The sequence below is a fragment of the Aethina tumida genome, chromosome 7 (genome assembly GCF_024364675.1).
Source record: "Aethina tumida isolate Nest 87 chromosome 7, icAetTumi1.1, whole genome shotgun sequence".
Classification (NCBI taxonomy): domain Eukaryota; kingdom Metazoa; phylum Arthropoda; class Insecta; order Coleoptera; family Nitidulidae; genus Aethina; species Aethina tumida.
The window spans coordinates 7,412,767-7,425,066 of NC_065441.1; the positions used below are offsets into that span (position 1 = coordinate 7,412,767).

The 12,300-nt window shown below is 29.2% G+C and overlaps 3 protein-coding genes across 3 annotated transcripts; all 3 read left to right on the forward strand.

Annotated features, from left to right (window-relative positions):
- Positions 1–318: 318 nt before the first annotated feature.
- LOC109607726 (succinate dehydrogenase [ubiquinone] flavoprotein subunit, mitochondrial-like) lies at positions 319–2,947 on the forward strand. Its single transcript, XM_020024199.2, has 11 exons — positions 319–417; positions 505–682; positions 768–1,170; positions 1,224–1,381; positions 1,432–1,596; positions 1,680–1,894; positions 1,948–2,130; positions 2,180–2,374; positions 2,429–2,572; positions 2,624–2,737; positions 2,798–2,947. Exons 1-11 carry the CDS (start codon positions 352–354, stop codon positions 2,882–2,884), a joined length of 1,908 nt encoding a protein of 635 aa, XP_019879758.2. The 5' UTR covers positions 319–351; the 3' UTR covers positions 2,885–2,947.
- A 415-nt stretch (positions 2,948–3,362) lies between these two features.
- Positions 3,363–7,801, forward strand: LOC109601230 (nuclear RNA export factor 2). Its single transcript, XM_020017454.2, has 11 exons — positions 3,363–3,583; positions 3,635–3,841; positions 3,892–4,033; positions 4,087–4,265; positions 5,802–5,945; positions 5,998–6,369; positions 6,425–6,726; positions 6,869–6,958; positions 7,012–7,187; positions 7,240–7,391; positions 7,441–7,801. Exons 1-11 carry the CDS (start codon positions 3,467–3,469, stop codon positions 7,582–7,584), a joined length of 2,025 nt encoding a protein of 674 aa, XP_019873013.1. The 5' UTR covers positions 3,363–3,466; the 3' UTR covers positions 7,585–7,801.
- Positions 7,802–10,555: 2,754 nt separating this feature from the next.
- Positions 10,556–11,247, forward strand: LOC109601221 (ras-like GTP-binding protein Rho1). Its single transcript, XM_020017443.2, has one exon. The coding sequence runs from the start codon at positions 10,573–10,575 to the stop codon at positions 11,137–11,139; it is 567 nt and encodes a 188-aa protein (XP_019873002.2). The 5' UTR covers positions 10,556–10,572; the 3' UTR covers positions 11,140–11,247.
- The last annotated feature ends 1,053 nt before the right edge of the window (positions 11,248–12,300 follow it).

The window sequence follows — 12,300 nt, forward strand, 5'->3', positions numbered from 1 at the left end:
CTGTTGAAATTTTGAATATTGAAGAGTTTTATTGCTCACATTTGAGAAATTAATATAGTAAAACGAAAAAATAAGAATACCACTTTAATGGCTAAATAGGAATGACAATTAATTCATTGCGCTTAATGATTTCGCTAAAATATTTTTTAAGTTTGGCAATTTTTTGGAAAACGCAGAAAAAAGTAATTCGGAAAAAATGAAAAACATATAAATATTAAATTTCAATAATCTAAATTAAAATTACACATATGCGTATAAAAATAATTTAGTATAGGCTCAATAGCAAATGACAAAATAATATCTGTCAACATCAATCAACTAAACGTTTCATTTTACAATCAATTGCATACAATGATGAATATTTTTTCAAGATGTGCATTAAACTTAAGATTTTTTCTACGAAATTATTCAAAAGGAGTAAGTATTACCTGATAAATGAATACATATATTTAGAAACTTTATGGATCGTTAAAGTATTGCTAAGATTAACCTTATTAATTTTAGACGAAGTCGAATATTATCGACCATAATTTCGATGCTGTGGTAGTTGGAGGAGGTGGCGCCGGGTTAAGAGCAGCCTATGGCCTCGTAGAGGAAGGCATCGAAACGGCGTGTATAACAAAAATTTTTCCAACCAGATCTCACACTGTTGCTGCTCAAGGAGGCATTAATGCATCCTTAGGTATAATCTTTGAGACAAAACAGAGCAGATACATTTTAAATATGACTTTCAAAATGACATTTAAATGATTAAAATTTTACTTAAGGAAACGCTGAAGGAGATTGCTGGAAGTGGCACTTTTATGATACGGTTAAGGGCTCGGACTGGCTTGGAGACCAAAATGCGATCCATCACATGACCAAAGAGGCGCCTGCTTCTATTTTAGAACTGGAGGCGGCCGGAATGCCGTTTTCACGTTTTAAAACTGGAAAAATTTATCAGAGGGCCTTTGGTGGTCAAACCTTGGATAGAGGAAAAGGGGGACAGGCTCATAGAACTTGTGCCGCAGCCGACGCTACTGGTCATTACATGTTGCACACATTATACGGCCAATGTGTGAAACACAACTGTAAATTTTTCATAGAATATATTGCTCTGGATTTGATTATGGAGGAGAACGTTTGTAAAGGAGTCATAGCTTGGGATTTGGAAACGGGAACATTCCATAGGTATTGTTCAAATTTATTAAATACGGATGCAGATCTACAAACAATGGTTATAGATTTGCTGCCGCAAATACGGTAATAGCAACTGGAGGATTTGAACGAGCATATTTTTCATGCACTTCAGGCCACACCTCTACTGGGGATGGTATTGCAATGGCAGTCAGGGCAGGAATTCCCTTAGAAGATCTTGAATTTATTCAATTCCATCCAACAGGCATTAATTTTATCAATTAAAATTTTTTGAAATGATTGTTATATTATTAGGGATTTACGGCGTTGGAGTTTTAGTAACTGAGGGTGCAAGAGGTGAAGGTGGTTACTTGATAAACGGCAAGGGCGAACGATTTATGGAAAAGTATGCCCCAAACGCCAAAGAGTTGGCTTCCAGAGACGTTGTATCTAGAAGCATGACGATGGAAATATTAGAAGGTGTGATTTAGTATATTAATTTTATAAATGGTGTAACTGATGTTAAGAAACGAAAGTTAATGTACTAGCGAAAATATTTTTAGGAAGAGGATGCGGTCCGAAAAAGGATCACATTTTTCTACAATTACATCATCTGCCAGTGGAAAAACTCAAGAAACAACTTCCGGGAATTACAAAAACTGCTTACGAATTCGCTGGAGTTAATATATTTAAAGAACCGATTCCAGTTATTCCCACTGTGCACTTTGTAATGGGAGGAATTCCCACAACTATAAATGGACAAGTCGTATCTCAAGGGGTAAATTCTGTATATATTTTAAATGCAATGTTACCCTTCATCCTTTTTTATAGGAAGATGGCGAACAAATTGTGATTCCGGGTTTGTACGCCTGTGGGTCAGTATCTTGTGTTTCTGTCCATGGAGCAAACAGGTTGGGAGCTAATTCACTTCTGGAATTGGTTGTGTTTGGAAAAACCGTTGCTAAACATATTGCGGAGAATTATAATGAAGGTTGCACTCCGAAACTAAATCCGGTAAGGAAAATTTAAATATTTTATTTACCCTCATTGCCTTCTATATTAGGATTCTGGAAGTTGCTGTTTTGATAGAATCAACGCAATTAGATTCAATAAAAGGGGGAAGTACCGTCCGTATCAGTTGCTGTTGAAACTGCAACAAACTATGCAGAAATACGCAGGTGTGTTTAGAACTCAGGAATTGCTCGCTGAAGGTTGTAAGCAAGTTGGAAATTTATATAAAGAAATGAAATATCTTAAGGTAACATAGCGATATATAAATCTAAGGGTAAGGCGATAATTTAATAATATTTAGTGTGAAGGCGATACTTTAATTTGGAATACTGACTTTTTGGAATGTCTTGAATTGCACAATTTGTTCCCAATAGCATTACAGACTATCCATTCCATGGAAGCGAGGAAAGAATCCAGAGGTGCTCATGCCAGAGACGATTATAAAGTAAACCAACCGTTCTTAGTGTATTTATAGTCTTTATAATGTTTATTACAGGAAAGAGTCGACGAGTATGATTATTCTAAACCGGTAAAGGGGCAAAGAAAACGTCCAATTACTGAACATTGGAGAAAACACACTTTGTCCTGGATAGATTTAGAAAGTGGTCAGGTAAATATTAATTTACTGTTTTTTATTAATTTATAGTGACTTAATAAATTGAATGTTTAGGTGGCTTTAACATATAAGCCGGTTGTAGATGAAACCTTAGATGAAGACGAATGCCCCTCAATACCTCCAGCTATCAGAAAATATTAATAATTTATTGTCAAATGTATATTTAAAAGTTTATATTTTATTATAAGATTTATTTTACAAGAATATCTCATTTAATTTTCATATAAATTATAATTATAGGATGCCGCATCGCTGTTGCAATAAATAAACCCTGATCATATTTTCATTATATTTGTGTTGATAGTATTTGTCATTTTCTCTTGTAGTTTCAAACTCAAAGATTAAAGATGAAATATTTTTTAAAATATTTATTTTGTTCTTGAAGTTAATGCCAAGGTACAAAAAATTGCAATTTAAATGAAAGAGCAATCTTTTGAACGCTTTATCAAAAATTCTAAAAATTACATCGATGCTTAATTTAGATACCAGAGAAATTGTAGATATACAATAAATGAAAATATTGTGGTATTTGAAATGGGTTATAGGTTTGCTTTGGCGCCCCCTGCGTTGCGCTCAAGTACTAGAATACCATCAGAAAAAGTGCTCTATAGGAGATACATAACCTTATAAACTTATTTTCATTTTGTATTCGTAAACAATGTGTTTTTAATATTGACGCAATTTAGTATCAGAGACAATAGGCCTCTATAAATTACTTTAAAAATGAGTGACAACGAAACTAAAACAATAATCATCAACAAAACAATATTAAAAACAAGAAATGTTTTGAAAGACTTTGAATCAGCAATATTTAAAGAAGATTTCTGGCATAAGTTTATTGTAAGTTACTGCTACTACCCAAATCATATGTTTTATAATATATCTTTGTAGATAAAAGATGTTCGACAATATGATAGGAATTCGATAATGAAGGGCTTTACTGAGTCTGTGTACCCTGCAGAAATATTGCCAGTTAAGTATAAGAAAGATGTATTTGGTTCAGCAGAATTTTTAGGCAAGTGTTGTGGAGAAGTGATACAAAAATTAATAGAAAACAAATTACAAATCAGTATATTGCATCAAGGAGTTAAACAAGAGGTACTCTGTTTATTCTACCATACAGTTACTTAACACTATTTTTATTTTAGTTCCAAGTTGATATAATTCTAAGATATTGTCCCACAAATAAAATTCAAGTAGATTTGCAAGATGTCTTTTGCAAAATATTGAATAAGAGGTTTAATAGGGATACTGAATTTTTGAATTTAGAAAATTTTGTAAGTGACCCAGGTACAATTAATTAACTTCTAATGTTGTTGGTTTTACTTATAAAGTCTTTACAGAATTAGTTGAGTATTGTCCACTCTCACAGCCAAAACTATTAAATTTTATTTTATATTTATCAGCTCAATTTAATCCAAAATCCATTAGTTTGGCCAAAAATGACATCAAAGTTTTACCTAAAGATATATGTTGGGAACAGCTGACAACACTTGAGAAACTTGACTTGCATGATAATGAGGTGAGTGGTTAGTTTGATATATATGCAATGTTTATCACCAATATTCCCTCTAGAGCCAATGTAAAAAATGCTTGTATAGTAGAATATATGTATATAAAAATGTACGCAAGTAATTAAACAATGAAGAAATTTGTCCACATAAAACTAGGTAAGTTTAGCCCCATATCAAGTTAAAATGCAAGTACAAAAATAAATAAAATTAATAATCATTTAGTTTTCTTAAATTATTTTAAATTGTTTTATTACTTTTTAAGTTTATCTAATTATTGAATCAATAATACATAAAAAATAAAAAATGTTTAGCCAATTCTGTTTCGTCGTTTACCTCCACCAGTTCTTCTACGCTTTCCCATGTTTTTCTTCACTTTGGGTGCAGCTGTTGTGGTCGTTTTATGTGTCGATTTGTTTTCTGATGATTTAGATCCTGTGGAACTTTGTCCGCTTTCAGCGGCTCTAATCGTTATTCTGTGGTTGAGTGTCTCTAAAACATATTGAATCGAAATTGCGAATGAAAACGTCAGAACAAATAATCGAATTTACCATTGCTTATAGTTGGAGTGCTTTGAAGATGGTATTTGAAGTCATCCTGGTGTGAAGTTGCTAGGACCTATTAAAAAATTAGAAAAAATTATGTTTTTTTATTAATTTTTTCATATTATATTGTATATATATATATATATATATATATATATATATATATATATATATATATATATATATATATATATATATATATATATATATGCTTAAAAAGTATATTTCCTTCTAATAAAATAGTAGTAATTAAAATATTGGTACTTATTAATTGAAAATAATATTATATTATATTTTTGTACAAATAATATACAATAGATAAAGATGTTTTATACTAATCCTCAAAGAAATCAAAAAGTTTCAAATTTGGTCAAGGACATGTTTTACATAGACTCAAAATAATATTTTTAAGTAATATTGATAGCATTAAATTTTATTACCATTATTAGGATATATTCAGAAATTATATAAAAATTAAACAACGTTTTTTATTAAACATGGATTTGCTAATTATTCAGTATATTATATAATTAAGTTTATATATATTAAACTTGTTAATCTAAAACTATTAGTGATTTAAAATTAACAGGATAAATGAAATAAACATTATTTTTAAAGTTTTTAAATTTTAAAACAATTAAAAATACTATAAACTTACCAGTATACTCATACAAAACCAAATGATTAGCAAAACGTTCTTCATGTTGGACAACAAGTGACTACAACTAAGCAGTTACCAAAAATCCGAATCCTATTATTAAATATTCGTTAATGTATAAATAATTATTTAATTACTACTAAAACTGTATAAGGACGGCACCGCTACTTTTCGGCAACAACGTCGTAATTTGTTTATATACGCACACAACAATTTTTTTTATTAGGCGACCTGGAGAATTTCTAGCACAACAATTTCTCTTATACTTTTTTCGTGTTAATTTGAACACAATTTAGAACAATTTTTTGTTGTTTTAACATGGATTTTGTTCTATTTTGTTTCAGCTGCCTTGTATAACACAAATAGAGGATGTACAAGTGCCACTGAAAAGTTTAAATCTTGATGGTAATCCATTGTGTGAGGGCTTTGTGGACTCTTTAAGTTATATTCAAGTGATTAAGTCGAAATTTCCTACCCTAACGGAATTGGTACACTTGCCTTAATTATCATCAAAATATTTTGTTGAGTTTAATGTTTTAGGATGGTCAAAATATTTCCTCGACTTTATGCTTCGCCCAGGACAACTTTCTTTGTTCTGGTTACGGTTACGAATTCGTTAATGAATTTTTACAAACTTATTTTAAAATTTACGATTCGAATAGAAGGCACCTTTTGGCTAATCTTTATAATCCCACAATATATATGAGCCTTACGCTGACTGTTCGAAATGTGACTGAGATTCAAAGTTCCTCACATTTTCGGGAACATAAACGAAATAGGGATACAAGTCTTTCAAAGAGATCTACTGAAGCACTTGTGAGAAACAAGTTAGACTTATTCAAATTGTTTTTGAAGTTGCCTTTGACCGAACACGACTACAGTTCGTTTAAGGTTGATCTTTTGTTATTTACTGTAGGTAAATTCGATATAGGTAATTGATCTTAATACTAATACAAATTTGTTTAAGGATTCACTTATATCGTTGGTGGTGACTGGAGTTTTTAGAGAGAATTCCGAAGATTTATTGAAGAAACCTGCTTATTACACTTTCAGTCGACATTTTATATTAAGTGGTAAAAATTTTCAAGATTTTAGCATTGTTAATGAACTTTTACACATTTCAACAATGAACCGGGACGTTACACAAAAGAACTTCGTTCAAGCAGTCAAAGTCAAACCTGATCTATTACCAAAAAATGAACAAGAAGAAACTTTGACAATTAAAGTTATGTCTGAATTGACAGGACTTAACAAATTCTGGAGTAAACGGTAGTATATTTTTCCAAAAGTATATATTTAATAATATTAATAAAGATATATATCCTTTTATATTATATATTTTTGATATTAGTTAGCCTTGTTAAATTCCTCTATTTCTTTTTGTAATTAATTTTTACATTTTCATTATCAGGTATTTACATAAAGAGAAGTTTAATCTTTCCAATGCGTTGAAGGCATTTTCTTCAGACGCCGACAAAATACCACAAAACGCATTCGAAGAGTATTCATTTTCATATTCATATAATAATTCATTAATAAATATATAAATTTTAGCCCTGATATAGCAAAAAACACCGTTACACTATCACTGCCTGATGTTAAAGCTGATTGGATTAATTGTAAAAACAGTGTGAGTGGAAATAATAAAATAGTGATGCCTATAGAAATTTCTGAAGTTATTAATCCATCTAATCAAGTTACCAATATTGCACAGAATGAGGCTTCAAAGGGTACTTTTGTCACGTTTTAATGAACGTTACCTCATGTTTTTGATATTTTTAGTATTGTCAAATGTTGTTCCAATAAACCATAAGCTAATGTTTGAAAAAGCTAAACCCATAAACGTTCCGAAAAAAGTTGTAATACCTGCAGCACAAAATCTACAAGCTGATCAAGCTAGCGAAGTGTCTAGTACAACTCCAGATTTTATAAAGGTAAATGTTAATTGTATTTGAGTGAGAATTATTAATGTCGTTTGATCAGATGTTTCAGAATCCAAATTTGCAAGTTGTTGGCAACAGTAAAAAGCAGAAAAAGTCGAAAAAGAAAAAAAATAAACAACTTCAAAATATACGATTTGATCGAAAGACAGAACTTAAAAGAGTGGATGTAAAAAAAGTCAATTAATCTAATATCAAATCAAATAGGAACAAAGTAAAATATACGAACAATTACTTACCTCAATAATAATATAATTAACAGCATTATTTTTTATTAAATTTATTTTGCTGTGTTTCTAAAATATTGCGACTGAAATTAACTTTAAAGATGTATTTATATTGACTTTTTATTGCTGTAAAAATATATACATATACTTTAGGATGTAAGGTGTATATAATATAAAGTATTATAAAATAAAATTAAGCAGTTTACTTTATCCATGTGTATATCTGTATTATGATCTTGTATATTATGCTCATAGAACCGAAAATGTATTTTGTACGTTATAATCCAACCAGAACTGATCAGATAAATTATGTTTAATTCTAATCAGTCCCAAATTACTGGATATTTTGACATATTTATGGACATATTTTATGTAATTATCATTCAAATACATGCTCTATTATTTGCAAGTACTTCAATTAATTTTTCTGTTTAACAATTATATTTGTAATTAAAGTGTTATTTGGAAATTACTTGAAATACTTGAATGTCCTAATTAAAGAATACGTCAATTTCTCTTTTAAACGATTCTGTTTGTATTTGAATGTATCAAATTAAAATTTGCTCTAACTTTTGCAAATTTGAGTCAATTGTGGTTGGTAACTACTTATTAAGTGCAATTAATTTTCTAGCAATTATAACTGAATATAACATTAAAGAAATAGGAGAATATAAAACGCAGTATCATATACGTCTCTCAATTTAAAATCGTATTGCAAAGATGACTGAGGTAAGAATTTATTTTGTCCAAATATATATATATATATATATATATATATATATATATATATATATATATATCAGATATTTTCAGTATGTCGATGTCTACGGTTTTTTGTCAATTGAACGACTTCTATTGTCAATTACTGGTTTTTATCCGTCCAGAGGCGAACAAACTAATTACATAAAATTAATAGGTGGCGTAATTAATGGAATTTTGGCTGTTTCTATGATCGTCTCCTCACTTGGTATCTTTTCAATCGACTATGACCTAACAGAGTTGACTGAAATGTTGCTGATCGCCAGTACACAAACGTCTTTTCTTTGTAAGCTTTTAAATTTTCTGATCCACAGGAATAACATAATTGTAATGGAAAATATGGTGGAAAGCGTTCTCTTTAAAGAGTTTCGATCTAATAATTCCTCAATTTACAACGGTTACATTAGCAATGTTAATTTGGTTGCAAAAGGATTTAGATGTTCATGTGTATTAGTGGTTCTTTTTTACTTATTATTTCCTCTACTTGATGAAGGTGATGAGTACAAGCTACCATATCCGGGCATTTTCCCTTGGGATATTAAAAATCATTACTATTTGTGTGTCATGATTCAAGTTATCATGGTGGGTCACAGTGCCTATAATAATTCTAGTCTGGATATATTAACTGTTAAGCTAATCACCATTGGAAGTGCTAGTCTGGATGCTCTTTGTGTCAGTCTGAGTAAAATTGATTACAAAGATGAAGCAAAAACTAGTCTGATCAAGAGTTTAAAGTTTTATAACGAGATTTTGGAGTAAGTTGAAATGAAATTGCATGACTCAAATTTTTAATTTGATTGTTTCAGTTATGTAGATTTGATAGAAAAAACATTTTCTATGGGTCTATTTGTACAATTTTTGGCGACTGTTTTTGTTTTATGCTTTACAAGTTTTCAACTATCGTTGGTAAAAATTTGTTAATGTTGTTATTATTTCGGTATTGGTTAAGTTTTTTTAGGTCGACATTGGGACGAATCAATCTTATTTATATATTAGTTATATGTCATGCATGTTATGCCAGATTTCTATGTACTGTTGGTATGGTCACGAAATAATGTTTCAGGTGGTTATTTTCTTGTTTTTTATGCTGTTTTATTACATTTAAACAATAATTTATAGAGTACTGGCCTGTCTGCTTCATGTTATTTAGCAAATTGGTACGAGTCCGATGTAACTCTACGAAAAATGATCATATTATTTATGGAGCGTACAAAAAAGCCAGTAATACTAACAGCAGGAAAGTTTTTTACACTCACTCTAACTACACTAAAGGAAGTAATATTGCTATTTTCTTAAATTAATATTTTTTACTTCTATTTATTTCAGTTATTAAAGAATTCCTATTCGTACTTCGCCGTATTAAATCGTTTGTACAAATAAAGACACCTTTATTCTTCAGAAAAATAAAATGGAAAAGTGATTTGATCAGCACTAATAGAAATTTCCGCACTATTCAAATACTATAGTTACTATATGTTTTATTATATTTTAAGGTGAAATTAGTTTTATTACCTTAAAAATAAAATTATAGGAAAAAAACTATTACTTAATGTTAAAATTTAGACGAAGCAGCTATAAAATGTAGTTAACTATAACGTCACGTTATTTTTTAATTTATTTAATGAAGTAAAACACAACACACATAAGAAGTAAAATCACTAAATTATGTTCTGATAAGTTTTAGAATTAAATAAATAGGTTCATCTAAAAAATATATTATTTAATTCTATTTTTCTCTGAATAAATAAATAAAAATCTTCTAAAAATTCATTAAAGACTTAGATTTCCTTTATTGATGCAAATAATAATACCCAAATTGTATTTGCTTTCACTAATTCAACATTAAATTCAGTACATTTATTATATTTTTTCGTCAATTATTTTGAATCAGTTCTACCACAAACTTACGAAAATTTGAGTTTTATGAATTTTGTTGAAAAATATACTAAATATACGTACTATTTTTAGTTTATTTTGTGGACTGTTCAGTCAAAATCTGACAAAAAATACAAATTTTATGGGCAATGAAAAATAACTGTTTAAATTAAATACGTCATAGAGGAAGGAAGGTATTTACATTTATTTACATTCTGGGGATTTCGTGAAAATAATGAGATAAGATAAAATTTAAAAATTTATACGTGATAACGTTCACTTAGAGTTAAGATTTTATAAAGATTTGTTGTGAAATGCGTACAAAAAAAATCGTAGTTGTTGGGGACGGTGCTTGCGGGAAAACGTGTCTTTTGGTAACATTTACCGAGAGTCGATTTCCAGAAGAATATGCTCCGACCATATACGAAACAAGTGAAAAAATTATCACGGTTAATGATGAGGAAGTCAAACTATTGCTGTGGGACACCGCCGGCGAAGAGGATTATGACCGATTAAGACCTTTGTCGTATCCACGAACCGATTTAGTGTTATTATGTTTTGCAATTAATGCTCCGGACTCTTTAGAAAACGTCTCATCGAAGTGGTTGCCGGAAATAAAGCATTTTCTTCCGCACACACCTTTTATACTCGTAGGCAACAAACTAGATCTGAGAACTGACCCGAAAACTGTATCTATGTTGAAACATGATAATTTGCAACCTGTTAGTGAGAACACAGGCAAAAAAATGGCAAAAAAATTAAAAGCAGCGGCATATTTCGAATGTTCAGCCAAAACTATGTTTAATGTTAGGCAAATTTTTCATACTGCTGCAGACATTATGCTTGAGGAATCATCAAAAACAAAATGTAAGATATTGTAAGAGTGCCATGACTGATTAATATTTAAACGTTTATGTAATTGTCACTATCTTATCAATGTAAATAGGTGGTTATGATTAAGAAAAATAAATGTACATATTTATTTTTAACTTTTCTTTTTATTTTCTGTAAATTACTTCCTTTTTTGATTAAATTTTACGTTAGTTTGGTCAATTGGCTGAACATAAAAGTTAATTCAAATTTAATCACTGGTTTACAGATTTGAAATTTTCAAATATAGAAATTTTTTATTTATAATGTAAAATTTTGGTGCCTTCGTTGAATGGTGTTATTCAAATTGCCTTATAAAAAGGACAGATTTGAATAACACTCGATGTTGCTATTTTTCATTAATTCAAAAATAATAGTATATGGCACATTTAGAAGCATTACGAAAGATAAAAGATAAAAAAGAAATGCAAATATGGGTTGCGTACCTTTGAAGTAAGAATATCGTATATAGATAAGACATGTATATATTATAGACCAAAAATTTCATGTATCCTGTCAGGACCAAAGTACATTATTTATGTGACTATAATTAATATAAATGATCATTGAAGAGGAAAATTTCGAATATCGAACTTTTATTTTATTCAAAAATTAAGAAGTGTAATTATTAAATAATAAATGTCCATATTATTTTTGATTCTAATAGGCAATTATGTTTATTAAAGAATAAACGATGGAACTACAACTTCATTCAAGCCAATTTTGTACCAATTTAAAGTAGTATTCTTTATTAAATGTATATTATGATTCCGTAGCTCATTTCATTTTATTTTAGAACAAAATCTTTAAAGACTTTAAGAAAATTTCTAGCTTTGTCTTATTAGTATAAGACAATTATTGTATATAAATTAATTATTTTTTTTGTGATGATCAAAATTGTTAACTTAAGAAAAAAAATATTAATATAATTGTCAATTGGGTTTAAAAGTAGAAAAAAGGCACACATTTGTAATTTCATTTATTATTATTGAATTACAATGGTGAAAAGTACAAATTGGTAAACATTCGTAACAAAATATTTAAAACATTTTATTTTTCATAAAATTTTACATTATGGATATAAAATTTCGTAGATCTGGTGGGCAGAGTCTGAAAAGAGTAATAATCATTATCACTACAAGTAACAGTAAAAATGTACTTACCTAGTTTTG

Bases quoted from the DNA above. Each gene is read 5' to 3' on its own strand.
- LOC109601230 (XM_020017454.2), top strand. From the start codon at position 3,467: ATGAGTGACAACGAAACTAAAACAATAATCATCAACAAAACAATATTA. The intron at 5,946-5,997 runs GTACACTTGCCT...TTAATGTTTTAG, and splicing joins TTCCTACCCTAACGGAATTG to GATGGTCAAAATATTTCCTC. The intron at 6,959-7,011 runs GTATTCATTTTC...TATAAATTTTAG, and splicing joins CCACAAAACGCATTCGAAGA to CCCTGATATAGCAAAAAACA.
- LOC109607726 (XM_020024199.2), top strand. From the start codon at position 352: ATGATGAATATTTTTTCAAGATGTGCATTAAACTTAAGATTTTTTCTA. The intron at 418-504 runs GTAAGTATTACC...TATTAATTTTAG, and splicing joins TACGAAATTATTCAAAAGGA to ACGAAGTCGAATATTATCGA. The intron at 2,573-2,623 runs GTAAACCAACCG...TGTTTATTACAG, and splicing joins ATGCCAGAGACGATTATAAA to GAAAGAGTCGACGAGTATGA.
- LOC109601221 (XM_020017443.2), top strand. From the start codon at position 10,573: ATGCGTACAAAAAAAATCGTAGTTGTTGGGGACGGTGCTTGCGGGAAA.